At 33.9% G+C, this 27,931-nt stretch overlaps 1 protein-coding gene across 2 annotated transcripts in view; it reads right to left on the reverse strand.

Annotated features, from left to right (window-relative positions):
* Positions 1-27,931, reverse strand: part of GRIA2 (glutamate ionotropic receptor AMPA type subunit 2) — a gene marked incomplete at both ends in the record, with an annotated part of 140,487 nt that overhangs the window by 4,673 nt on the left and 107,883 nt on the right. For both annotated transcript variants that reach the window (XM_081304515.1, XM_081304516.1), the window contains 6 exons: positions 15,665-15,863; positions 20,512-20,882; positions 21,370-21,576; positions 23,356-23,466; positions 24,152-24,256; positions 24,497-24,664. In XM_081304515.1, the coding sequence (XP_081160641.1) occupies positions 15,665-15,863; positions 20,512-20,882; positions 21,370-21,576; positions 23,356-23,466; positions 24,152-24,256; positions 24,497-24,664 (1,161 nt within the window). The remainder of the gene's footprint in view (positions 1-15,664; positions 15,864-20,511; positions 20,883-21,369; positions 21,577-23,355; positions 23,467-24,151; positions 24,257-24,496; positions 24,665-27,931) is intronic.

A 27,931-nucleotide genomic window follows, 5' to 3' on the forward strand; every position in this document is an offset into this window, starting at 1 on the left:
TCATGAGATTTTTTTTTGGGGGGGCGGTCTTATTTGATGTTTATTCCAAGGAATTTTAAAATTATAACCTTTATCTTACAGAAAGCAAGTCTAAGTCAATTCATTATAACAGATATATGAGAAATACAGATTTGTTTAGAATGCTGTCCTAGGGAGTCAGGCAGATTTACATATAAAAGCATTTTATTTTGGTGACAATCTGGCAATCAAGGGTCAAGCACCAATAGAGGAAGGATAGGTTTTCATCACTGAGGTTTACCACTCACCTCACGGGGAAAGGAACTACACAGTGTAGCCTTTCTACACTGTCACCATCTGAATAGGGACAGCTATACTGAGACAGGGCTTGGGGACAATTTCAGCCCAGTGGTTATGCAGTGAAAAGACAGGTATCCTCCTAAATACATATCATTATTTCTCACTTTTTAATACTGTTTCTATCATCCAATCATTTACCTGAAGCACTCTTCAATCTATTTCTCTTACTAGATAATATCAATTCTTGTGATACTAGATTTGAAAATGCATTACCCTGTGGATCAGGCTTGCTCTGGGCTATGAACACACAACTACAAGATGGAAAGTTCTGCCAGGAACTCAGCTAGAAAAATTTTACCTTTACGGTCTTTACAATGATTGGCACAATATATTTCATATACTAGGTTCTGGATAAATGTCTGCTGTTGAATATTTGGGGATTTAATTAGGAAAATAACAGTTTTGCTTTTTCCGGATCTTTGCCTCCAGTAGAAATTGTTTATATTTTTTTCTCCTATATTCTGCCTTTCTATTCTCCACCAATTGCAAGATGCTACAGTGTATGAGTTAGATTAAATTGCATGCGATCTTATTAAATTCCAAAGTTTCTCTGTAATATGAACACCCATAAAATCACGATGTTGAAATATTTTGGAACAATATCATAAGCTGATAAAGAAGAATTCAGAATGAAATTACATAATTATCTATTCAAATCATCCATTAACCATGTCAATTAAAATAATGCTTTGTAATGTGAATATCCTTTGAGAAAATCCAAACATTAGCAATGAAATTTTGTTTTATTCATAAAAGATTTTTGTTAATTTTAAGAATATTTCTCAAAAGTACAAATATATTATTTCTAGGAATTAACAGATTTTTACAATGTAATACAGAAAAATGTATCTAGCTATAGTGTTTTGACTGAGTTTCTTGATTTCTATCTTTCCAGTTTTGAACTATTTAAAAATATACCAGATCTGGCATGTTACTTCATCTAGAGCTACAAGTTCTATTAAGATAAACCACTCATTTTTTTAATGAAAGAACATCCAGATACTGTAATATGCATGACATGTTTTTTAGACTGAACAAGATTTTATGATATAATTTTAAAATAATAAAAATCTACAAAGTATCCAAGACCTTACAATGAACATTGCTAATGATGCATCAGGTTAAAAGTAGCTTTCTTTCATAAGTAAGAATTTTTTTAAGTTACAGTATTTTTCCTAATAAGTTAATTCATTTGTCTCCTAGTTGTTAGTTTACTGTTCACTTATTTTAAAAAGTTAATGAAGGGGGGATAGGAAGGGCAGCACAATACAATAGACACTAGTATGGCCCTATGTATAAACGTGGCTGTATAACCAATGTGATCTTGCAATCTGTACACGTGGAAAATAAGATTAAAAAAAAGTTAATGAGCTTTATGTACATATATGAATACACCACAGTGGATCTCAACATCATTTATATCCACAAGCTTGGATTCCTAATTCGAATAAGATATATTCATTACATGCTTGTATAAATATATCAAATAGATTCTACTGTCATGAATAACTAAAAAACTAAAAGAACAAATAAAAAGTTTTTAAAAAAGTTAATGAGATGATTTCATAACCATATCTCTTCAAGAACTATGGTTTGAACAAACTTAACCAAAGGTGCACACCTACTTAGTTCATAGAATCTGATACTGTTATGTCAGAAACCACCATTCGTTAGAGTGAGATATTTGTTGATTTGTATTTTATACCTACTTTTTAAAAAGTATTTTTTAGTTGAAGATGAACACACAGCATCTTTATATATTTTTATTTGGTGGTGACCATGGAACTCACGCATGCAAGGCAAACGCTTTTCCACTGAGCTACAGCCTCAGCCTTTTATAACTACTTTTGAAAGAATCAGACCACATTCTTAATAGAGACTCCAGCCTCTGAACCATTCATTTCTTAGAACATATTTGCAAATATGCTTTTAAAAAATGAAGATTTTTTATTCCAGATTTTAAAATTCCCATGTGGTCAGCTAAGGTAATATAAACAGTGCTTCCTGTTAAAGTTCCAAATTCCAGCAATTCATGTTACATGCATTCAATGTCCTACATCAAAAGCACCCAGGAAAATTTAAGCAATTGTCTGAAAAATGCAAATCAAATACTGATCAAATTGTCTCAATTAGCCCCTTTGTGTGGACTTAGAAGATGAACAGTCGGCAATGATGTTCACTACCTTCCTAAACCATGTCTAAATTTGAGCACATTTTAGCACAGTTGAAGAGCGAACACATACAAATCATACTGACTTTTTAAAGAAAGTGCATATTTTCCTATCATTTGTAATTCTAATCTGAGTTTGGGTTCAGGAAAAGAAACTATGCAATGCGGAAAGAATCCATGCTCTTGTTTCTAACTGCTCCATAACATTTTTAATTATGAAAAAATATATGACATCAAATTTACCACTTAGTCATTTTTAAGTGTACCATACATACACATTGTGCTAAAGTAATACGCTTTGTGTACATTTCCATGCACTACAAGAACTATGCTGTATGTAGATCCACTGTACAAATTTCGTTCATACATTGTCCTCCTTTAGCTCATGGAAACCCAATGCTTTCTCTTATCTTCTCTTACTTCTCTAAACACTTTTTTCTTTTCTTCCCTACTTCCTGACTTTTATGGATGTCTGTGTAGTAAGATCACAGGCTTTTCTCTTGCTACAATTTGTCTTGCTATAGTTTTTCAAAAATAATTTTATAGTTATTTACATTTTAATATCATTTATGTTTAATACATAAGGCTAAGCAAACTATTGAAAGATGAAGATTTAAAAGTCAACATTATTTCAGCTTAATTCAAAGAGACATTGGACTACTCATGATACACAGTAAAAAATGTGAAAGTAATATTGAAATTAAAATATTAAGATTTCTTTGATTTAATTTTACTTTACTATAAATTGCTTTTAGATAGAAGAGGGGCTATAACAGGGGCACTATAGAGGGGGAGACCCAACCATTAGTACATTTTTAAAATATTTGAAATATTTCCTTAGATAAGCATTCCTTTGTTTATTAACTCCTATTACACTTTGATATTAAAACTATAATTTTGTATTAAAAGATTTATATTCAAATTCTCAGTTTAATGATGTCAAGAATCAAGTGAGTGGAAAATATTTTTAGAATCATTAATATAAGATGTGTTAGGTAATAAGGAACATTTCATAGGGGATCTCACATTTTTCCTTCTCTTTTTTAAAATTACAATTTAATAAATAAGTTACTTGTAAAGGATTATGACATATTTTATAGAAGGGTGATTTGATATGTTTGTTTTCATGAGGATTTTTCCATTTGACTAATCTACATTAAACATTTTTTCAAATAAAAAAATTTTAAATAATATTGAGGTCCACATCAAACTATGCTTCTAGCACTAAAATGACAAAAGTTCTCAGCTTCTTAAAAATTGAAATGGCAATTATTGAAGTCTATAATTATAAATATTTTTAACAGTTTAAGATTTTCAAATGATTGGTAACATAACAGAACTTACAAATCTCATCTTACATTCCAAGCCCTTTATTTGAGTAACAAGGCTCAGAAAAATTTTCTTTCCTATAACAGCAGATTGTTAGCTCATAAAAGAACCAGAAATGAATTCCAGATATCCATATCTTCAAACATGTACATACAGACTAAACTGAGACACAGTACTTAGATAAATAGTGTTCTGTTAAAAAGTCACTTGAGAATATTATAAAATTTTAGAAAAAAATCCAGTTAAATATTTGTATATAATTTATTTATAGGCTAACTGATACCTGAGTAAATTATATTTTCAACAGCATTTTAATCAACTAAAAGTAAAGCTTAGTCTCAGAGCTCTTTTGGCATTCTGAAATTACTCTCAGATATGATAAATACATAGTTAAATTAATACATGCATTATTAATACAGTCATATTCGTTGCTAATTTTCTCCTTGGGAAACAATGTTTTTAAAATTTAAAATGCAATGATATTTCCATGTTTTCATTCCCTAATAAATGGTAAGTAATAGCGTTAATGGAATATCCTACTAATTATATCTTATGTGTTAACTACATATATGTACACATGTGTGCATACAAAATGGATTTATAGGGAAAAGTGCAGAGCAATTGTTATTCCTACATATTTTATTTTAATAAGGTTACTTAATCAGCCCATTCAAGGTCTATTGTGAACAGAGAATAGGTTTGGTATCAAAGGTTTTTTTTTCTTTTCTTTTTTTTTTTTTTTTGTAACTGGGATAGAACCCAGGGGTGGTTACCCACTGAGCAACATCCCCAACTCATATATATATTTTATTTAGAGACAGTTGTTTAGGGTCTCATTAATTTTTAGGCTGGCTTTGAATTCATGAGCCTCCTGCTTCAGCCTCCTAAACTGCTGGGATTACAGGCATGTGCCACCACACCCTAATCATCAAGCTATTTAACAATATATCTAATATAATTTCATGGATTAAAGAATGAGAGTTATCAGAATTTTGTGGGTTTACAATAAAAAATACTCAAAAGCATTGGCTATTACCTTTTTTGGGGGGGTATGGGAGATTGAACTTCAGGGCACTCGGCAATACAGCCACATCCCCAGCCCTTTTTTTGTATTTTACTTTGACATAGGCTCTCACTGAGTTGCTTAGTGCCTCACTTTTGCTGAGGCTGGCTTTGAACTCAAGATCCTCTTTCCTCAGCCTCCAGAACTGCTGGGATTACAGGCTTGCACGATGGAGCCCTGCTGGTTATTACTTATTAATATGCAAATACTGATATGAGTGAAAACTGTCATCATACCATTGAATCTATACACAGTCTCATTTGTCCGGTATTTTAGTTTACAATTAGGTTGCTTACATAAAAGGCAAATATCCCAAATATTTGCCTTTTACTCCAAATTTGCAATATTATCATAGTAGATGATAGAATCAGTATTAAAATTGTATGGGCTTGCAACAATAAGCCAAAAAGCAAGGTGAAATTTAACAAGGATAAATACAAAACCCAGCATGTTAGCCACAATCAATTTATATTCACAGAATGGAAGACATGAGGCTTACCACAATCCATATTTAAATTATCCAGGTTTTCAGTAAACCACAATGTATGGCAAGCTATTAATTCAACTCATTTATTACAGAAGCTAATAAACTTGAAGGGTTGAAATAAAATAATAGAGTCTAGATGTTATAATTTAGATACAAGGTATCCCCCAACAGCTCATGTAACCGACAATGTAAGAAAATTTTGAGGTGAAATGATTGAGTTACGAGAGCTTTAACCTAATCAGTGCTTCAATTCACTGATAAAGACTCACTGGATAGAAACTACAGGAAGGTAGGATGTAACTAGAAGAAATAGGGATGCCTTCAGGGTTTATATTTTGTCTCTGGTGAGTGGAGCGCTCTGTTTCCCAGTTGTCGTATCCTGAGCTGCTTTCCTTCTTCACACCCCTCCACCATGATGTTCTGCCTCACTTGGGCCCAGAGGAATGAAGTTGGCCATCTATGGACTGAGACCTCTGGAACTGTGAGACCCAAATAGACTTTTCCATCTCTAAAATTGTTCTCATCAGGTTTTTTTTTGTCACAGTTTTGAAAGCTAACAAAAATGTCAGATAACAGAATTTGAAATGCCAGTGCACTGAGGGCCATGCAGGATGTGTAAATGAAGTAAGTGATCAGGGATGGGGTAAGGTCAATGGTTACACTGCACTGACTGCAGAATACTTGCCTTAGCAACAGGGTGTTTTGTTTTATTTTGTTTTGTATTCATGCAAATGTTGTGATGCCTGAAAAACACAAAGACCCAGGTTGAAATTGGTCTGAAATTTGAATTTTCAGGCTCAGGTCAACATTCTCTATAAGTAGACCAGATCACACTCTAGTTCTAGATACCAGTTGCAAACATAACATTAGCAAACCTACATCCCCAAGTTAGGATAGCCATAACAAAGTGTTCGAAAATGTGTTGAAAGAATGATTGAGAGAATTCAGAATTCTGAGTGAGAAAATTTAAGAAAGAGACAATAGTTATCTCCCTATGTTTGAGACATCTGTCAAATGGAAAAGCAAAAAATTATGTAAGTTAGAATGAGGACCAATGAATGAAAATATTTGGGAGGCTAGTTTTAATTTCAAAAGAACTTTCTAGAAACTATAAGAATGAAATGGAAATTTGATGATAAGATAAATGGAATTTGATGAAAAGAAAAGTAGTAGGTTAAGATTCATATGGCAGTCAGGCACAGTGGCACACACCTGTAATCCCAGCAGCTAAGTAGGCTGTGAGGCAGGAGGATCATAAGTTCAAAGCCAACCTCAGAAAAAGTGAGGTGATAAGCAATTCGGTGAGACCCTGTCTTTAAATAAAATACAAAATAGGGCTGGGGATGTGGCTCAGTGTTTGAGTGCCCCTGTACAAAAAAAAAAAAAAAAAAAAAAAAGATTTATAAGGCATGTTCAAGAACTCCTTTGGAAGGTAAACTCAATAATGCAACCATATTTCTGATATGAACAGCACTTGGGAGTTAATTTGTAATTGAATCCCTATGTTTCAAGATGGCAAGGACACCAGAGATCAAATGATGCATAAAGAACTTCTCTGCAGCATTTTGATCCAACCTCAACAACTTTTAAGTGTATGAGTGTGTGTGTTTAAACAAATGAAAGGCGGATGTAATTAAGAATAAAACCTGGTTGTGTTGATTAATTGTTCTAGCCTAAAAAGCTATGAGATTATTTTTTTGTATAAATGAACAAATTTTCAGAGCATCACATTTTTTTTTAAAGAAAACAGACACACTACTGGACCATTTACACTATGCTCTATTCCCACCTCCTAAGACTTTAGCATCTCTATGTATCCCATTGATAGGCTCCAATAGTGTTTCAATATTCCACAGTTACAAATAAGAAAGAAAGGAGCCCAGTACAATGGCCAAATATTTTCAAACAATCTTAAGAAATTTTGATTTAAGGGAAAATAAAAAAGGACTCCATTTGATTTTAAAATAAGCAAATAAACAAAAATCCTTGCACCTCAGGGGAAATAACATAAAAGACACATGGTTGCAAAATCAGACAGCTCCAGGAAACTACCCGCCATGATGTAGGGCCATGATGGGCCACAAATGGGCCCTTTGGTTTATCAGTCTGAATTCCTTCAGGAAATCAAAGATGATGATTTCATAAGGGACAGATAGATGAGAATGGGGGAACACGAGGTTAAGAGAATAATCCTATAAAATGGGGCTACTGTGCTGACCCCCACATGCTTTTTTGCTTTTTTTTTTTTTTTTTTGCCAAAAAACCAACTTGCCTACACCCCCCACCTGGCCCAAGTGAACAGGATATGTCTCATTTCTCAGCAAACTAAGGCAGGGTTGAAGGTCAGGTCATCAGTATAGGTTATGAATGATGGGGGTTGTGAGAGGATGAAGACTGGTTATCAAAGAGAAATTAACTTCTGTGACTGTACTCCTCTGCACTGTGGGTTGCCAAAAACCTCCCGAGCCTGCCCTTGGTTACCTTTATGGGGAAGAAAGAGAGACAATAATTAAAAATAGGGGTCTGGGGTCTATAAATTAGGAAGATGTACCCGTCCCATGGATACCCAGCTCTGGGGCCCCTTCTCTTCAGAGAAGTCTTGTATCTGTTCTATTCTTAAATAAAACTTGCTTCCTATGCTTGTCTCAGTGTGTTCAGGTGTTTAATTATCACTGGGAATAAGGACCTGTTCCTGATCTCAAAACTGGTGTTAATATATTCTACATTTCTTACCCTTGACTCTCACGTTATTAATGCATATGCAGAAAGGGTATCTGTGTCCCCAAATAAATGTTTGTTAAAGTGTTTAGTACTCAGGATTGAATCTAGGAGTGTTCTACCTCTGAGCTACATCTCCACCCCTTTTTATTTTGATGTGAGATAATTTCACTAAATTGCACAGGCTGGCCTCAAATTTGAGATCCTCCTGCCTTGGCCTCCAAAAAAGCTAATGTTTGATTCATGCTTGCTTGAAATGGAGGTTTAAGGATACTAATCTAAATCTTTCTGATAAAATGATCAAAGATGTTTTATTATTAAACATTATCTTCCATACTTTAATTACTTTAGTTCAAGTCCACATTCTTTCTGCCATTTTAAGAATGAACTTCCACTAAAAATAATAATAATAAAAATTATATATATATAAAATTCAAAAGAGTAATTTCATACTTTTATATTTATATTTATAATATGCTAGAAAAATCACATGCTGGAAATATGAATGATAAATTAATGCCTTTTTTAAAGTATCAAAAGTCAGTTAAAGAATTCTGAAAATTTTATCAACAATATTTATATTTAGTTGATATTTGATTCTAATAGCATGATTCTATTCTCTCTGCACAAAGCTCTCCAGCTGTTTATTACTATGTTTATTTTCACACATAGTGTGGAAAATTCAGATGATTCTTTTCCTTACAACCATAAAGTGAATTGAACACTAAGTCATCTGGAGTATCTGTACTCTTTATTCTTAAATTCATCTTCACTGCAAAGCATCCAGATGGGAATTTTTAAAGGGTTTTTAAATGAAAGATTTAGTCCCAAATTATTTCTGTACTGTTTTAACTTTTCCAGCTATATTAATTGTCCTCATGATCTGCAGTTGGTGTGAAAAGGAGTGCTTTCTTTTTGTTGCAACAATAAAATTCCTGTGACCTGATCTGATCTAAGTGTTAAGCCAGTAGAATGTAAGGTGGTTTCCTCAATGACCCAGTTGGATGGGTAGAGAGCACAGACCTTTGCAGAGAATAGCTGTGGGGTAAAGGTCACTAAAAGAACCCATTCACCCTGGAAGAAGCTATCACTGTGCAGGACAGTCACAATTCAAGAACTAGACAAGACGTTTCCCTTTCTTAGTACTTGGGCCACTGAAAACAAATGATCTCTCTGGCGTTGTCTACATGTCTTTAGTTGTCCAGTCCTATGAAATTTGAGGACCACTCCATGAACTGCACGGACCTGAAAGGGAGCAATACTTTTTAAAGGAAACAATGGCAAAGTCATCTACAATTTTGACCTTTCCTGCATGGTTCACCCAGCTAGAGCTAGCTGAATTGAGACAGAGGACAGAGGCTCTTTCCAGGCAGCTTAGACTGATTGTGTCCTTAAAGTCTTCACAAGCTCAGTGCTTTCTCAGATGTTCTGTGGAATGGTGAGAAAAATTAAAATGTCAGAAAAAGAAAAAACTGCCAACCAGAAAGGAAATGATTCAACTTGTACTGGATCATTTAAAAAAGGCTTGGGCATGAGAGTTGTCAGCTGTGCAGATTGTTCTGCTATAATAAAGTCCACAGAAAAACCAAGGAGGAGAAATTGGTAATAGATATGACTAACCATGCATGAGCTGACTTATATGCATAGCACTATTTATTGCTTATGTACTTATATTCAGCATGTATATAATGCCTACTAATTTAGAAACTATTTAAATATTTAAGCACGTGTGAAGGTCTGTAAAACATATATTCTGATATGAGTAACTTTCCACATATATGGGAATATACATATAGCTATACTCACTTCATTTCTAAAAAAATTTAAAAGATGGAATATATATATGTGTACTGATATGTAAAAAGCTAGACCTCCATATTCCTGCTTGCACATAAATGGGCAATACTGTGGCAGAGTAATAATTAGCAGTACCCAGAAGTAATAAAACAACATGGAAAATAACCCCAAATTAGTGATATCTGTTCTGGGCAGCATATTGATGAAGAAACAATCATGTATTCTTGCTAAATGAAAACAGTAACTGGAAAATTATAACAATATAGTTCTATAGGGGAACTGCTATAATGGCTAGAGCATTTTTATCTATAAATGTATTTCAATTTGTATTTATGTGGAAATATAAATTAGTGTATCTTATGCCACAGATGAAGTAAGAAGAAAAGATTGCTGCCTTTTAAAAGGAAACTCCTAATTGTTATCATTCTCTAGTAATCATATATGCATATATTATGTGTATGTGTGTATATATATGAGAGTTTCAAACTAATCTTTTCACTTAAGTAAGGAACAGTTGCCTTATTACTAGTTGTCTATCATTAATACTATTTCAAAACTCTGCAAAAAGACTGATGCTGGGTAACAATAGCCTACTTTAATGGATTTAATTAGATTAAATTTATCCTTTGCAAATGGGAATGATTGGTTCCATGCAGTAAGCAGGGAAACACCTTAATTTTGGCAATGGTTTAGAGTCTTTTCTTTATCAAATTGAAATGATTAAAGTAGATTTATTTTGTAAACAATGCACCATGTCTCTAATCTTTACAGATAAGAGAACCAGAGGTTGCAGTGTGAAGGATTTAGGACAGGGATGAGGATGCAGGTCCCAATCTGCAAGTTAATCATAGTGCCACATGGATTGATGAATTAACAGGCCAATGATAGGTTTATATACAAAAGTCATTTTCTGTCCTAAAAACCTAAGTTTCATGGGAACATAATGCATATAGGTTCTATGAAATCATTATCTACAACACAATCATCACATAATTGAAGATCTGTCCTATTTTTTTGAGAGAAGAAATTATCAAAATGTGAAATTCTAAAAATAGTAGTTTCTAATTGAAAGCCTAACTCTTTCTTAATTATAGGTGGGCTACAGTGGCACTATAATTAGAATGATCAGCAACTCCAAAATGATTCAGGTGTTATCATTCACTCTGTATAAGTAATGTGCTTGGGTTCTATAAGCAGAAAACCTCAGAACATGAAGTTGCCAATTTACTTTCCTCACTTATCTTGAGAGTTGCCCTCCCTTTACTTTCTCCTTCCAGCCAAACAAAATAAATGTTTTATTAATGTTTAAATAAATGTTTTATTAATTGACAGATTGTCATTGAATAAAAGTACATGTAAAATTAGAAAATTTGTAACTTCAACTGAACCTCTAAAACTATTACACTCACTGATTTCATTAAAGTAATATTAGTACAACCTACTTTATTATTATTTACCTAAAATCTGAAAGTAATTTAGGCTTTCACTTGAACAACTAATATCACTTTTGTATGAAAAAGGTCCCTATGAACTACAAAACATTCATCTCATAATTGCATATAATGTGCTTTCATTTCAACAAAGATTTCATGAAATCATTCATTAATACTGAGATAATAGACTAAGAGCTCAGAATTCTGAATTTGATATTTAAAATGTACATTAACTTCTAAATTTTCATAAGTTGTTTTTCATTCTTGAGTTAGTTATTTAAAATTTAGACAATGACCTGACCAGTTTCTCCAATGCTAACTAATCCAAAGCTCTTCATTAGATAAAAAAAAAAAGAAAAAAAATGGTTGATATAATAAACACAGCAATAGACCTTTAAACAGTAATATAGGTAATAATAATCCATAAAATTGTAAAAGAGGATACAAAGGAAAAAAGCTATCAATAAAATCAAAGTAAGTCATATTAGGAAGAATAAGATAAATGTTAGAGCTTTGAAGATTAGCCGATGATACCAAGTACGTGGGCACACTCCTATAATCTCAGCAACTTGGATCTGGGATAATAAGGCAAGAGGATCACAAGTTCAAGGTCAGCCTCAGCAACTTAATGTCTAAAATTTTTTAAAAAATTAAAAAAATTGTAAAAAAGGTTAGGATATAGCTCAGTGGTAGAGTGCCCCTGGGTTTATCCTCTGTACCACCCCTAAAAAATTTCTTCTTGTACAACTTTTTGTCAAAAGTTTCTTCTTCTACATGTAATTAGTTATTTTCCTGGGTTGTGGGTCTGAGAGTACCACAGACAACCAAAGAACAAAGTGTAGAGTACATGTCTTCAGTCTGTCTTCAGCTCACTTCATCTACATCCTCTTTCCTTGGAGACTGGTTACTACCACTATCAATCTGTTAGCATTCACCCTCTTATGAATGTACCTTACAGAGACTCCAAAATCCCTAGAGCCAAAGAACAATTGAGAAAGATATATGATGAATATGAATTTTTGGAATACAATTTCCTTTGCAACTTTTTCTCCCAGATACTTAGAAATTCAACCATACTACAGCTAAAAAACTGCAATATACCTTAGGATTAAAAAAAAAAACCAATGAATATCAAATATTTTTGTTTCCAAAATGTCTCCAAATTGTCTTCATCTTGTTTATACACTGTACATAACAGTCGGTGAATAGAAAGTATGTGCTCAAAAGGAAACATTGATGGATGCTGCCAGAAAACCACAGTACCACAATCAATATTTGGGGTGTCAGAAACAAAAATAAGATTTTTATATTATCATCATAACACCCAAATATGAAATATTTAATATAGAAAGAAAAGTTGTTCAAAGTTATTTACAAACTATGAACACTTTTTTATTTAATCCCCCTTAGAGAAATAAGTCTTTTGTATACATATTTTTTCAAATCTCAACCATGTCATTTATTTCAACAAAATAATATGATGAAGCCTTATTCCATTTTGTAATTATGTGCTGCTATATAACTTTTGCTTATTGACACAAACACAATAAATAATGTAGCTTATGAGTATTTTTGAGCTCACATTCTTCTTTCTTTAAATAAGAAGAAGCTGGCTATAATGTTATATGTACTGAGACTTAGCCTAGGTCATTTTATCACCAGTTATTTTGGAGCTATGATGAGAGGAACTGTGGGGACCTGCTTGTATTTCAGTCATTACTGACACTCTAGTATTACATAAGTAAGCATGGTGTGACCAAGAACAGACCAAAGGAGTAGTGAAATAAATTCAGATATCTTGCTTTACAAGGAAAAAGAGTGCAAGTATAGAATTCAGGTTAGTAGTAAAATATCTCAGCATATTTACTAGCTGCCTGAATTTACCAAGTCCCTCAAATTAGCTTCAGTTTAAAAATGCATCAAATTCCAACAAAAATCATCACCCTGTTTTCTGTTGCTATCACAAGTTACCTGAGGTTGGATTTTTATTTTGAACAAAATTGTTAATAAGTTCAGAGTTTTGGAAGTTGAAAGTCCAAGACAGAGAAGCACCATCTGTCTGGTCTCTGGGGACAGCCTACTTAGCTGTGATCCAACATAGTGGTGAGAAGGGAATAAAAATGGTCACATGCAAAAGAGACCAAGTGCATGGGATAGCTTCACATTATAACAATCCACTATCACAAGAACTAACCAGAATCCCATGAGATACACATTATTCCTTCCAAAGACTGTGCCACAAATGACCTAATCATCTTCTGCTAGGTCCTGCCCTTAAAGGTTCTCCTACCTTTCAACATCTTCAGACTGTGGATCAAACTTCTAGCACATGAATCTTTTGGGGGCAACTTAAACCATCCAAATCATAGCAACTTTCAGACAGAAATATTGTAAGGCTTCAAAGCAATGAAGTGTAGGAAACTGCTTTGGGAACCTATGTCAATAGAAGTAGTCAGTTTTCCTAAATATCCCCCATGATTTCTCTATTACTGTAGGAAAGGTAAACACTATGACCTTATGAAAATTCCACAACTGCCTATTGCAAATTCAGTCTCCAAGGATTCGTGTGCTGAAACAGAATAGTAGCAAATTTCTTTGTTCAGAATTCTCTAGCGTTCTCTTCTTGTCTACTAGAGAATTTGAGAACATGGAGCATGAAATCCTGGCATCTTACTGATTAAGGCATGTTTCTCTGATGGACTGAGTTAAGATACACTGAAAAGCTCTGTAATGAGGATGGATAGTGGTTAAAAGTAGTCGGTACCATTGTTTCCACACAAGGTGATAAGTACCTCTCTCAACAGATGCCTACTGAAATGCAAGAGAGCATCTACAAACAATATACATAATTTTCTCAACAAAAGTACCACTCAGTAAACCAGGTCAGGTTCCTGTATCATTCACAGATCTCATTTACCTCAAAGAGTATCTTATTTTTCCAGGTAAGATAAAAGCAAATCATGTTGTGTATGACATATATTTCTAATGAAGAAAGATTCAGTATTCTAATTTATTTTAATAAATCTATTGTTACGATGAAATTAGAGCACTATGTTATATTGAAAGTATGCATACCTATATTGCATGTAGGTCCAATATCATTGCAGCTATTTGTCTTTGAAGATTTGGGCATGGGGACTGGGATTGAACTCAGGACTTCATACATGTTAGGCAAGCACTCTACAGTTGAGCCGCACCCCAATCCTAACATGTAGGTCCAGAAGTGATCATAGACTGTCATTAGTAGCAAATTTGTATTACCATATTCATACTTAGATCCTCATTGAATCCAAAAAATCTTCTGGTAGATCATACTTCTCCACTTAAATTGAGGTACATAAGAAAGTACTAAGGTCTTACACTCTTCCTGAACCCAATTTCTAACTTTCTGTCATTATCTGTGGTTTTGCCCCCGCACTTTTCCTTCCATCTTATGTATCTTCAGCCCAGCTGAAGTTATTTGGAAAAGACACCAGGAATAATTCAGGAGGAGATAGCCTGCAAATTACAATCTGCTGCTTCAGCATTTGGCCAACTGAGGGTCCCAATCCTAATTATGAAATAAATTGGCCATGATCTCACAACAACTCAGGTACATTCAAAGATGCTTGTGGATTATCAGAGATCATCACACATCATATACATTCGTCTGAGACAGAAATTAATCATCTGTATTTAAGCATTTCAAGAGGATGAGTTCTTTTATGTAAATAATAGTAAAATGAAAGAAAATTATGCTAGCATGAAGCCCTGGTCTTTTCCTATAAACACAGGACCACTAACTGGAAGAAAAATATTAACCTACATCTAATAGACACATTATGATTGTGTGACCTATTTTAAAAGTAGAGGGCCTTTGTTAGCCTCTCCATGAAGCGGTTGCATGGAAAATTCAGAATATTCACTTAATAACATAATCTGTTTTCTGACACAGAATTAGCATATTTGGTTTCAACGTGGGTCTTTCAAATATAAACTATGCAAGAGAGATTCATTTATGTAAAATGAAACATAAAAGGATATCCTTGTTTAAAACACATTAACCATCTAAACTATATTTTGCTTCAGTTTTGTTCCAAAAGGACAATTAATTTTTATAAAACATTAAAATTTCATTGCAACATTGTGGTTCTCCAAAGGGGTTAAGAATCAACAAAGAAACAAAGCTAGGAAAGGGATAGGGAAGGGTCAGAGATACAGATAAATTCAAGAGCAAACACAGAATGACAACAGGGTTATTATTCACATAGCACCTTGGCATAGATCACGGCAGTTGGGAGGAGGTGACAAAATTTAAAGAGGTTAAATTTTAGGTACAAAATCAGAAGCCACAAAGCAGTGTCTCTTACCCTGAAAAACTCTTTAGTGGAGCCAGAGTCTAATGTTCCATAAGCAATTTCTGTTTGCTTAGAAAGATCCTCAGCACTTTCGATGGGAGACACCATCCTCTCTACAGTCAGGAAGGCAGCTAAGTTAGCCGTGTAGGAGGAGATTATGATCAGGGTAAAGAACCACCACACACCTCCAACAATGCGCCCAGAGAGGGATCTAATAACAAGTATGAAATGGATTTGTAAAGTGAAATGAATGACCTAATTAAAAAAAAACAAGTTAGCAGTAATATGCAAATATTGAATTATACAGGAATATTTCATTTTATACTTTTCCATATTTCTACTAGTTACTGAATTTAAAAATTTCTAAATATTTTGGACAAGGAATATAGACTGACTAAATCTGATAACATACCCAGAGGACAAAACTTGAAAATCCTGGGATTCTCAAAGTTATAATGCCCAAATAGTTTATGGTATGAAATTCCATAATGAAGCAATTTTAAGAAAGGTACAAACAATTCATTAAATATCATAGTTCTTTATATACTCATGACATAAGTAAACATTAAGAAGAGAATCTTAGAAGATCAGCAAAACTCATAACAATGTTTACAAACAAAACTGAATTATTTTTAAAAATGAGAGTATGCACCATGGATGTCACATTAAACTATGAAAAAATCCCTCCCTTGAATGCACCAGTGATGTTCCAATCCCTCAAAAAGGCCCAAAATTTAATTATGTTTTATGTATGCAAAAATATAGGTATTTTATACAGCATAAAAGAGAAAATGGAAAAAAATAATACCATAAACAAAGATATGACACAAAACATAATTCTCAAAGAATAAAAATCAGATGCCTTCACGGTATACACTGCCCTGTTCCTGTCTGTCTCCTGCTTAAGAAAAAAGGAAACTAAAAGAAAAAAAAATTAGATGTTTAAAAGTTTGTCAAATAAACTCCCAGTGTGAAATATAACAAAATAGCAATATTTCTATGACTATGAATTCTTACATACAATACTTTTTAAAAGCTTAATAGATTCCCATTAATTTACTTTAAAATTTGAACTAGATAAATATGTCGATGCATAAAAAGAAATCCAACATATTATTTTACTATATGATGATATGGTATTCTACACATAATTAAAGAATTAGAGGAATATTAACAAACCAATAAACTAAATATTTTTCCTGTTCTCCGGTAACTATGCTTTGTCAAAATTATGAGCGTGAAGTCTATCAGACTTGCTAGAGTGAAGAGGATACAATTCTAAAAATGTAGTCACAAATATTTGGCACTTTATGGCCTTAAGGTTCTCATCAATCAATATTTAAAAATGCATCCCTTAGTAAAACAGATACTATATCAAATTGTTGGGTTATATTGGTAGAATACACCATTCAGTGAAAAAAAAAAAAAGAACCCAAAACTTTCTCTTCAAATTAGTTTGTCCCTGCCTTTGTTTTTTAGATGAAAACTCCTGTTGATTAAAATGAGAGAGAAATAGCAATGGAAAACAAAAATAACATAAGTGCCTTTACTACAAAATCTCTATGAGATGCAAAGAATTAAACAAATATGATAGCATATAAAAAGTTACATCATTCTCACTTATGAAAAGGATATTAAGACTTATCATTGGAAAATTCTTCAGGCAGACACAACTACTCTCAGAGTGTTCACTATTTACCCTATGACATGAGAGGAATAAACTACACAACAGGTAGCCTGTATTAAAGGTGGCAGATTCAGTGCCTGAAAACTTAATCCCTTCAAAGAAAAGCTGATCACTGGCTAATTGGTTTTGACTACCCTCCGTACCCACCAAATGCTAAATTAAATGTTTAGGAATAATTTTTATAAATCATTTTTTCCTTTGAAAAAGTAAATATCACCAGTTGATTTCTATTTCAGTGTTTAAAACAGATTCAATAAGATTAAATATTTCAATTGATTTAAAATGTATAAGCTCAAAATATTATTGGACTTACAAGTCATTCAGAAGTGAAAAATACTTAAGTAATTTGTTATTTACTTTCAAAGGTTTTAAAGGTATAAATGAATGTTTCTAAATAGACAAAAATGATTTCTATAATTAAAAACAAAACATTTACTTCTCAGCATATGTACTAAAGAAGCAAACAAATATACATATACTATATTTTCTTTTAATTTCTATTAAATAATCGTTTTTAAAATAACATATTTTTATATTTATTTAAATACTTTAGAAACATTGGGAGGAAGACCCAAAGTAATCAGAAAAAAAATAGTTTTCATTTTTAGAAACTATATTCTTTGGAAAATTGTATCTTATAGTGAAGATATTGTAAAGTTAATTTCTGGCCAATGACCAAAGCAATAAGTCTAATCAATCATTCTAGATTACAACTTAAATGTGTTATACAGACATTAATAACATAGTTCCAAATCATATTTTAATTGGAAAGGAATGATAATTTTTAAAAAAAATATTTAAAGAGCATTTCTTAGAATCACCTGTGCATTTCAAGCTTTTTCTAAAGACAGTCAGTCATCCACTCTACTCTTCTGACCTAGAGTAGTCATCATTGAATTCTAAAGCATGATAGTTTGCTTCTTTTTTAAAAAATCATTAAATTTTTCAACACTATATTATGCTCACTTTTTAATGTCTATAGAACATAAAAATAAAGATAGGTACTTTTAAAATATCTATCTATTTATTTATTTATTGTAATACTGGGGATAGAACCCAGAATTTTATGCATGCCCAGCAAGCAATGTACTACTGATCACATCCCTAGCCTCAAATTTTAAATTTTTAATAAAATAAATCTTGCATATATATTTATATGCAAATAAATATATATACACATATATTTCACGATTGATGAAAAATAAATCATGAAAATTGAAAAAAAGCATGATAGCTAAATCTGTGTGTCTTACTAAGAAATAAAGATTTCCCTGTGAAATTTCTCTGTGTGAAATTGTATGAGTCATAATTTATGAATGAAATTTAAAAATCAGAAAAAAAAACCTATTTTGGAAGCAGGCATAATAAAAACGAGAAGTCATCTATATGTAGTGGAGGACCCTGCAATGTCAAACACTGTTAAATGTGTCTTGTACCCCAGTCACTATATGCAAATAGGGTTTCTATTCCTACAAGCTCAGGACACATGACATGATTGATGGTGAGCAGGGCAAACAGAACTGAAGACCCATTCATGAGAACTCAGACAATGCATCCTACTTCATGATGCCCCCCATGTACTTCTCCTACACAACCAAAATACAGAGCATAATTTATATCACTTTAGGATAATTGCCTTACATCTCAAATCAGGGTAACATATTTCAGTGGCCTTCTTATCAAAGGTAAGTCATTTATTATTTTATGGACCAGAATGTTCCCTGAGACCTCAATATGATCCCCTTTCCCTCAATATTAGGATCTTCTCTTTGTACCTTTAACTTCAATCAGATAAACTAAATATAGAGATGAAGCTGTGAATCTTCTATGTTCTGCTAGAGATGAAACATATACTAAAGATATACATACAGTCCCTCCACATGTATACATGTCACACCATGCAAATATCATTGGCATTATTTCTAATTTTACGCAGTTTGGCAGAAAAGCCCCAGGAATATGATGGACCTAAGCTTTTTTAGATATATATTTGTAAACAAATCCTATTTTTTTAAAAAAATCACTACCACCAGAATTCTTATCAGAGAAGTAAATCATTGATAATTTCTGCCCACATGGCATATTTTCCTTACCTTGTGTTGTGGAACATGCTGAAAAAATCATAAAAGGTATATAGTTTTGAGCTTTTCATATAGTTTTTGAAATTAATGACTGATAATTTAGGAAAGTGCTCAAAATACAACAACTTAATGAATGAATTAATATCAGAAAATTCACCTCCTTCACTACATAAAGCATCCCTTAGAATCAAAGAAGGGTAATTCAGCCTGAAAAAAAATGTTCCAGTAGACTGTGAGCCATTTGGCTTTCAATGCTAAAGTTCACACACTAGAGAAAACATGATTTATTCCTCTGAAGAGCTACATATGGTTATCATTCTCACTCACATATATAAGGTAAAAGTAATCGATGCTTTGTGACAGATTTACTATAATTAGGCATTCCAGTATAGGGATTAACACATCCTAATGATACTAGAGAATGAGTTTATTGCATGGTGTGTGTGTACTACCATTCAACATGACACAAGCTTTGTAGTGAATAATTAATCCTCTCTACGTATTCTATGTATTTCCAGATACTCAGAAACTGTTATCATCTTTTTAATCCAGCCAGCAAACCTCAAAAAAAAAAAAAAAAAGAAAGAAAGAAAAAGAAAACTTGCATAATGTCTTTTTTACAGCATTTCCATGAGCCAATGTTAGGAAAATAAAAGAAATGGGATGTGTGTGAACAAATTTTTTTCCAACAAGTTTTTTTTTTTGTTGTTGTTGTTGTTGTTAATAAATTAAATTGCCCATTTTCCCATATACAGGTCTGTGAATCAACACACAGATGACTGTAAAATGAGAATATGCAGCAAAAACACGGTACCCCTCCAAGAAGGCATGGAATGATAGAAACCTTATGCATTTTATAGCCTCTCCATGGTGTGTATAATTTCACCAGGGAAATACATGATCAACATTCAAAGAACATTGTTCAAATATTTCACAGGCTTACGCCGATGGTCAAAGTTTGTCCTTCAAAGTCTTAATTTGCTTGGACAAGCAGTCGGCAGCTGGTAACTTCTTTAGAGTGAATTCATAAACACCATGAATATGCACTGGAGACCTAAAATGCACAAAGTTGAAGCAGGTGAGTAACCAACCTTGGCGAAATATCGCATCCTTGCTGCATAAAGGCACCCAAGGAAAACCAGAGACTATTAAAAATCCCAAATTCATTAGTTGATTCACTAGTTTGTGTTTCTCTTCCATCTTCAAATTCCTCAGTGTGCCACTCGTAGGGGCTAAATCTGCTGACCAGGAATAAAACTACACTGACCCCAATGTAGGCAAAAACAATGCACATCCAGATCTCATAGGCTAAAGGATCAAGAAATGAAAACACTCCTGGTTTGGACTTCTGAGGCTTCTTGATCATGATAGATATCCCCAGGCTCATGAAGGGCTTTGAGAAGTCAATCACCTCTTCTCTCACAAGGGTAATAGTTAATGGAGCAATTGCAATATCCGCTTTCTGTAAGGGAAACAAAGGAGAGGAGGAACTGGAATTACAGTCAAAAACAAATCATGGTTACATGATTGGATGCAAGGGGAAGGAAAGGAATCAGAAAAAATGGCAACAATTATTTCCCAGGAAAATGCCAGTACAGAATAAACAGGAAAGCAATTTGTTGGCCAAACATCTTCCCTCTCCATAAATAAATAGGATACCTATCTGTCTTGACCATAATTATACATCTATACTGTATCTATGTCTTTGCAACCTTTATAATACATATGGCCCATACACTTCAAGACAGATGGCATGCCTACAGCAGCTATCTGCATGTTTACTTCTGGATTCAGTCTCAATCATTCACATGTCCACAAGGAAATAAGATCATATCTCTAGAGTAATGTGGGACACCAGCAATCTCAGATACAGACACTTGGAAGGGAGGGGAGGCCATTCCGTCACAACAGTTCAAATTAAATAGGTTTATAAGGAGAGCCATACTTACCCCATATACAAGTTCTCCAACCATCCCATTCCAAATTTTCGTGTCTGCATCCCTGGCCCCATACTTGCCATCCCCAACAATGGTCAACTTGTACTTGAACCCACAATGTTTTGCAATTTCTGCAGCCAAGTCGACACAATAACCCTCATAGCGTTCATTGCCTTCAAGCATTTCATGATTTTTCTTCATCATAACATACGGAGATTCCTATATAGAAAGACCACACTTTAGCTGATTAAAATGGCTAAGTTAATAATGTACTCTCTTTGAACCAGACTTTCATGTTTAGTAATAACCTGTTTGCCAAAGATAATGTAGAACATAGATGGTGTACAACATTAGCGGGGAAAAGAGAATCATAATGTTTCTGGAACAAAGGTCCTCAAATACCTGTCATTATATTTCATTAAGATTACTTGTACCCATGGCACATGCCTATAATTTCAGGAACTCGTGATGGGAGGCTGAAGCAAGAAGATCACAAGGTAGAAGCCAGCCTCAGTAACTTAATGAGACCCTGTCTCAAAAAAAAAAAAAAAAAAAAAAAAAAAGGACAGGGATGTAACTCAGTGGTAGAGCAGTAGAGCAACCATGGATACAATCCTTGGTACCAGAAAAAGAAAGCGCATGAAGGCAAAGGAAGGAAAAAAGGGAAGGAGGGAGGGAGAAAGTGAAAAAATCTTTTACCTAACCATATCAGAATTAACAAAGTACTCGAAATCACAAAATGATAGCATATCCCCTTCTGTTTATAATACCTGGAGCTGACAGAGGAAAATGCAGCTCAACATCTATATTATTCAACTTTGGTCTACCACACTCTTGCTCTTGGCTAAATTTGCACTGACCACAAGAACAGCATCCACTCAAAGTCTTGTGTCCTTGCTGCCCCAAGGAGTTCTCATATGGAAATCAGATCCATCTGTGTATCCTTCGATACACAGACTCAAAGACTCACAACCATGGTAACATGCTGATTCTACGCTTCAGGTTTCAGCTCTCACTTCTGCTATGAGATATAAAATCCTAAGATGATGGCGCAAGGATAGCTGGAGAGTAGCTCCCTGCTCCGAACTTCAGAGGAAGCATGGAAAAATGATTCTGCATCATCTAATGTTCTTCAATGGAAGAGTCACCAAGGATATTTGAGGTCTCAATGCAATAGCTCTTCTTAATGACATGATGAAGGTGAGAATCCTCAAATGTCTAACTCACCTTTACTGAGTAAGAGACTTCCAAGCTTCTACTGAGGTTTTTACTCAAATATCTTATTAGCCTTTCTATATTTGCATCTCTTATTACTGGGATAAGGAATCCCACAAACCTATTACATCCGTGCTAAAGTGAAATAAAACAAAAATGTTTGTCACAAAATCATGTTCTATAATGAACTCCATTTTCTCAACTTCACCAATAGCTTGTCATCATGATCCACATTTCCCTTTCATCTATTCAGAACCCAGATCATTCAAGATTCAATTCAATTTTGCCTCATTTATTAAATATGCATTTATTTTATACTGTGCATGAACCAACCACTGTGTACAAATTAAGGGTAAAAAGAATGGATATCATCCTTGTTTTTAAGAATTTCATCATTTATTATGAAAAAAGAAGCCAAAAACATTATTAATTCATTTAACAAATGGAATACAGAGTTTACCCAGAGTTAGGTGGGAATGGCAAGGCAAAACATCTGAGGAAATATGACGACCCTCTTAGTCTTTGCCCCGTTGTTTGGGTGTGCAATAGAGTATGAACTATCTGTCAGACTATTTCAGTCTTGAATGGAACACAGAACAGTGTGAATGGTTCTGCAAGGGTTTATGTTGTTCTTTTGACAAAGAAAAATGCAATAAACGATCATAACACTGCAAAAGCAGCTCTGTATTAGTTATTGCCCTAAAACATAAACAGCAACTGTCCTTGGAAGATATTTTTCATCAGAAAAAGGAAAGTCCAACATAGGCAAATGCAGCTAATTACCAAAATTGTGGTGACAACAACAGTCTTATTCTCAAGCCCAGAGGTGTCATTTCCAGAGGGGAGCTCAGTCAGGGTAACAACCATTTTGTCCACTTCACTCCAGTATCCAATCTGAAAAAGGTCACAGCATGGATAAATGACCTTTCTGTTACCAACATATTTAATTATTTTTAATCCCAAGTCTAAGTCCAAAATTACACTCACATTAACTGAGCTTCATTTAAATTAAAGAATGTGTACATGTAATCAAACTACCAAGGAACTAGCAAAATGCAATTCTTAAAATGGGCCTGTTTCTTCATATTCACTTTTCATATTCTCTTAGTAGTTCTGGCGTGGACTTACAGAAATATAAATAAATACCAAACTGATATTTTAACCATGAGAGTTAAAAGAAAGATGTTAAATTGAAGTTAATCCATATTTGCAGTCACTATTTTTTGGCTTCTGAATACTAAACATTCAGTAACAGTTCGTTCTCTCTCTCTCTCTCTCTCTCTCTCTCTCTCTCTCTCTCTCTCCAAAAATTCTTTTTTAAAAAAAAATTTTAACTATAGTCTGAAAAAAAAGTATAACAGTTTTACTTGCTAGTGGTTTTTAAATTACATTTCAAAATTACTTACCAGAAAAGAACAGATTAGATTCAGAAAAAAAAAATTCAATAATATGTATGTTTCTAGAAGTCACTAAATTCTGTGTGAACCTTCTCCAGGATGTTTTTGGAAATGTGTAATGATAATTAGCTAACCCACCTCTTCACAGAGAGGCACCTGCCTTTAAATCTCTAAAGATTTACCTTCCGGGGCCCATTAGTTTTGAGCTCCATGATGTTAATCGTATAGTTTATTCTTTTTCCATTCTGGTCAAACTTTATGTTTCCTGAGAGACCTTCAACCTGAACCTAATGAGGAAATGGAAAAGAAGCAGAGTTATATATTTACTTCACTGAAAGATACAAACTATACAGGTAATTCTTACTGGGCTCCAGGGAAGAAAAGTTCATTAATAGAATTTCTTTCAGTCTTCAACCTATCTTTGTGTTGTTAGGAAATAATAATGCCTGTATATTAAACATGAGAATAAAGCAAAATAAAAATGAATGCTGTGTTAAAAATCATAACTCTCATTTTCAGAGACTGACCTGTTTGAGGGCCCTTTCTATTTCCACACCTTGTCCCCAGGGGACTGCTGGATTTGCCAGACAGTCTCCTGCATTTCCTCTTCGGGAGATCTCGATTCTCTGCTTCCGTAGGTTGCGGAAAGCTTCGGTCATCACTTGAACAGCATCATAGGTCAGGGCAGAAGTATACTGAAAAGGGCCACATACATGTTATCAGAACGGGAGAAACATTGGACACTCGTTGCACAGTGGCAAACCAAAGAGCAGTTGCCCACCATACAGTTCAGAGGGCTTATAACAAAATCCAAGATTCAAACACAATTTCCACATCTACAACCCTGAGGATCCAAGAATGTGGTATGGAACGCAGGGTCTACAGCATGTGCTCTTGACTGTGAACATTTTCTGTTATGTTAGTATATATACTATTTCAGGTAAGACCTTTTCATAATAATTATTTTGATGTCATTTTTCTTACTGGTTTCTCAGTAAAGCATCACTTTATGGCCAGGTATGAAGATATCCAAAACTATCAAAGTAACAAAGAAACACATATTTACTATCTAGTAAGAGAAATGTAGAAAGAGTAGAGATTAATTTCAGGACCCTCAGTCTCAGATTCAACCCTGGTGATACTCCCAAATTACTGCAGTGGTCTTAGGAGTGTTGTTTAAGTTCTCTTGAATGATTCTGGTCATAGAATAGACTAAAAATTGACCAAACTTCATGATTTCAATACCCTCTTTGTGCTTTTACAGTCTGTGATAACACTTACTCCAAACTTCCAATGTTGAAAGTTCTGTGGGACAGCAGAGTTATCTCAGGAGCTGGAGCCAAGTAGAAAAATACTATATGAATACCTTATATAACATGGAGATTAGAAGCCACCAGACTAATTTCTCCCTTATTTTTCAACCATAAGACTATTAAGCTACCAGTGCTGTTCCTCTCTTGGGATGACAGTGCATGAGATGGCCACGCTCCTTCTCAGAAAGATCCCTATAACAATGCCCCAACCCCATCTCTGCAATTTCCTGAAGACATTATTTCTGCAGTCACACCGTCAAGACCCTTCAGTAGCCCCCTTTCTCTATTAGATCATCTCTATTAGAAACAAAACTGCTCTAATATCTCCTATCAGAGGCATAGAAATAGATGTGAAAGAGAGAAAGAAAAATAAACTGATTCTCATCATTAAATCCACATGTCCCTCCAATGTCTACCCCATTTTTCTGCTCCACCATGGACAAACTCTTTGAAACTTTCTAAATTTGCTATTCCCCCATATCAACCCTTTTTGCTCTAAGTGCTTACCTTTGGTCCATAACTTTAAGTGCCATCCATTTTCTGAACATTACTTCCTGCATGTAACCCTTCCTGCCCAGGCCTCTCCCAGTTACTCTCTTCACATGAAAATATTTGTTTTCGGCCATCTCATACACTGTCATCCCAAGAGAGGATGGTAGGGTGAGAATATCATTTATCTAATCTTTGCAAATGAGTCTTTACCAGTATCTGAGCATCTTGTGTATATATTTCATATTTGTTTACTTCATCTCTCTTCCTCACAAGAATATTTATTCCAGGGAAATCTAGACCTCCTCTATTACCACTGAATTCTCAGAAACTAAGGCAGGGCTGGGCACACTGTAAAGACTAAAAGGGAGGGAAGGAAAGAGGGAAGAGGGGGAACCAATAAAGGAAGAGGGGAGAGAGGAATTAAAGGTAGGAGAGAAGGCAGGTGGTGTGAAGGAAGGAAAAGATCTTGGTATGGAACCTGTCCTCACTCCAATGAAGATATAAATAGATCATTGCACCTCATTGTAATATTTTAAGTTGGTTCCATGGTGGATAGGTATGTATTCTTTCTTTTAATATGAAATATTTTTCAAAAAGGCAAATAAGAAAATAGTTTATTGGTATAACTTATCTCCTCCATGCAGCCTGAAATCCTAGAAGCCTTCATTTTATTTTTATGCCAGAATGGTAGGGTGAGAATATCATTTATCTAATCTTTGCAAATGAGTCTGTTCAGTTGAATTGCTTTCATTTTACCACATAAATGACATAAGTGAACAAATTTGGTGGGGGAGTTAAGAAGGAGAAAGAATAAAAAGACAAAATTAGTCTGAGGCCACAGTGCACTATGAATGAATATGAGTGTTGCAAACATAATAAGATATTCATATTTACATGTAAAAAAAATCTTCTTTTTCTTTTCTCGCTGCTCCCCCTGGGATTGAACCCAGGACCTCACACATGCTAAGCAGATGCTCCACCGCTGAACTACATCCCCAGCCTCACTTGTAAATTTCCTTCTAAAATTTTTTCTCAAATGCCATCTGTTAAAGTTTCTTCTCATGGGCTTCAGTGTCCCATAGGTGCAATGTCTCTTCTCACTCCCTTGGGTTTCTAAAGAATCTATAGATATCTCCTGAATGGTCACACTTGTGTTTCCTACTCTTGCCTCAAACTAAACAGATCTAAATGAAACCCATTCTCAATTTTTGCAAAATCTGCAATTGTTACCTTTAAAAGTTATAGGTATTAGGCAAACTATAACATGTGAGAGAGCCACTTGGCCAACTTATGCTAACTGGAAAAAATATGCTAACTCCAAAAAATATTCTGAAAAACAGTGAATTTTCATAGAAAGATTATTAACTTTGGTGTTGTTTGTAGCATGAAAAATATTAGAAACAACGTAAATTTCTGAAAACAGGGAAATATGTAAGACACTACATTTTCTGCCATAGGAAGTATTTTGTAGCTATTACAAAATGATACTAATAGAAGACAAACCAGTATAGAGTAGAGAAAGGAAAATAAAGGAGGAAGGTGGGGAATAAAAGAGAAAGCACTGGGGACTAAAGTTGAGCAAATTATCCCTCAGGCATGTACGACTGTGTCTAAATGAACCCCATTGTTACATGTAACTCTAGCGCACTAATAAAAAATTTTAAAGTGATACTAAGAAAGGTTATGTAACAAAACAATTAATGCTTTCAATGAAATCAGTGATAAATATTACTATTACATCTCAATTGAAAAAGTCAAAAATCAAACAAGAAGATTAATAAGAAATAGATCCTTTCCAAAAAAAAAAGAAGGGTGGTTATAATATTAGGGAGGAAACATAGATAATTACATTTCTTTTGCAAATATCCTACAATATCTATGTATCATTTTTAAAAATTAGATTATATTCCCATTGCTTCATATCTTGTCTACTTAAGGAAAGACCTTTGAAGCAAATAAGAAATGTCACAGCAAGGTATATCTGCCTCAATTGTGTGTCTATTTTCCTAGATGGAAAAGCATTGATGAATTTGCTTTCTTATATAGCATTCAGTTCATTGCCAACTTAACTCTTAAAATAATGTCCAGGTCTCTGGATAGGAAATGGAGCCTAAATTGAATAAATTGGATGTTAAAAATATTGCAATTTATATTGAA

Source organism: Spermophilus citellus, assembly GCF_964194105.1.
Source record: "Spermophilus citellus genome assembly, chromosome: 8".
In the NCBI taxonomy this organism is placed as follows: Eukaryota; Metazoa; Chordata; class Mammalia; order Rodentia; family Sciuridae; genus Spermophilus; species Spermophilus citellus.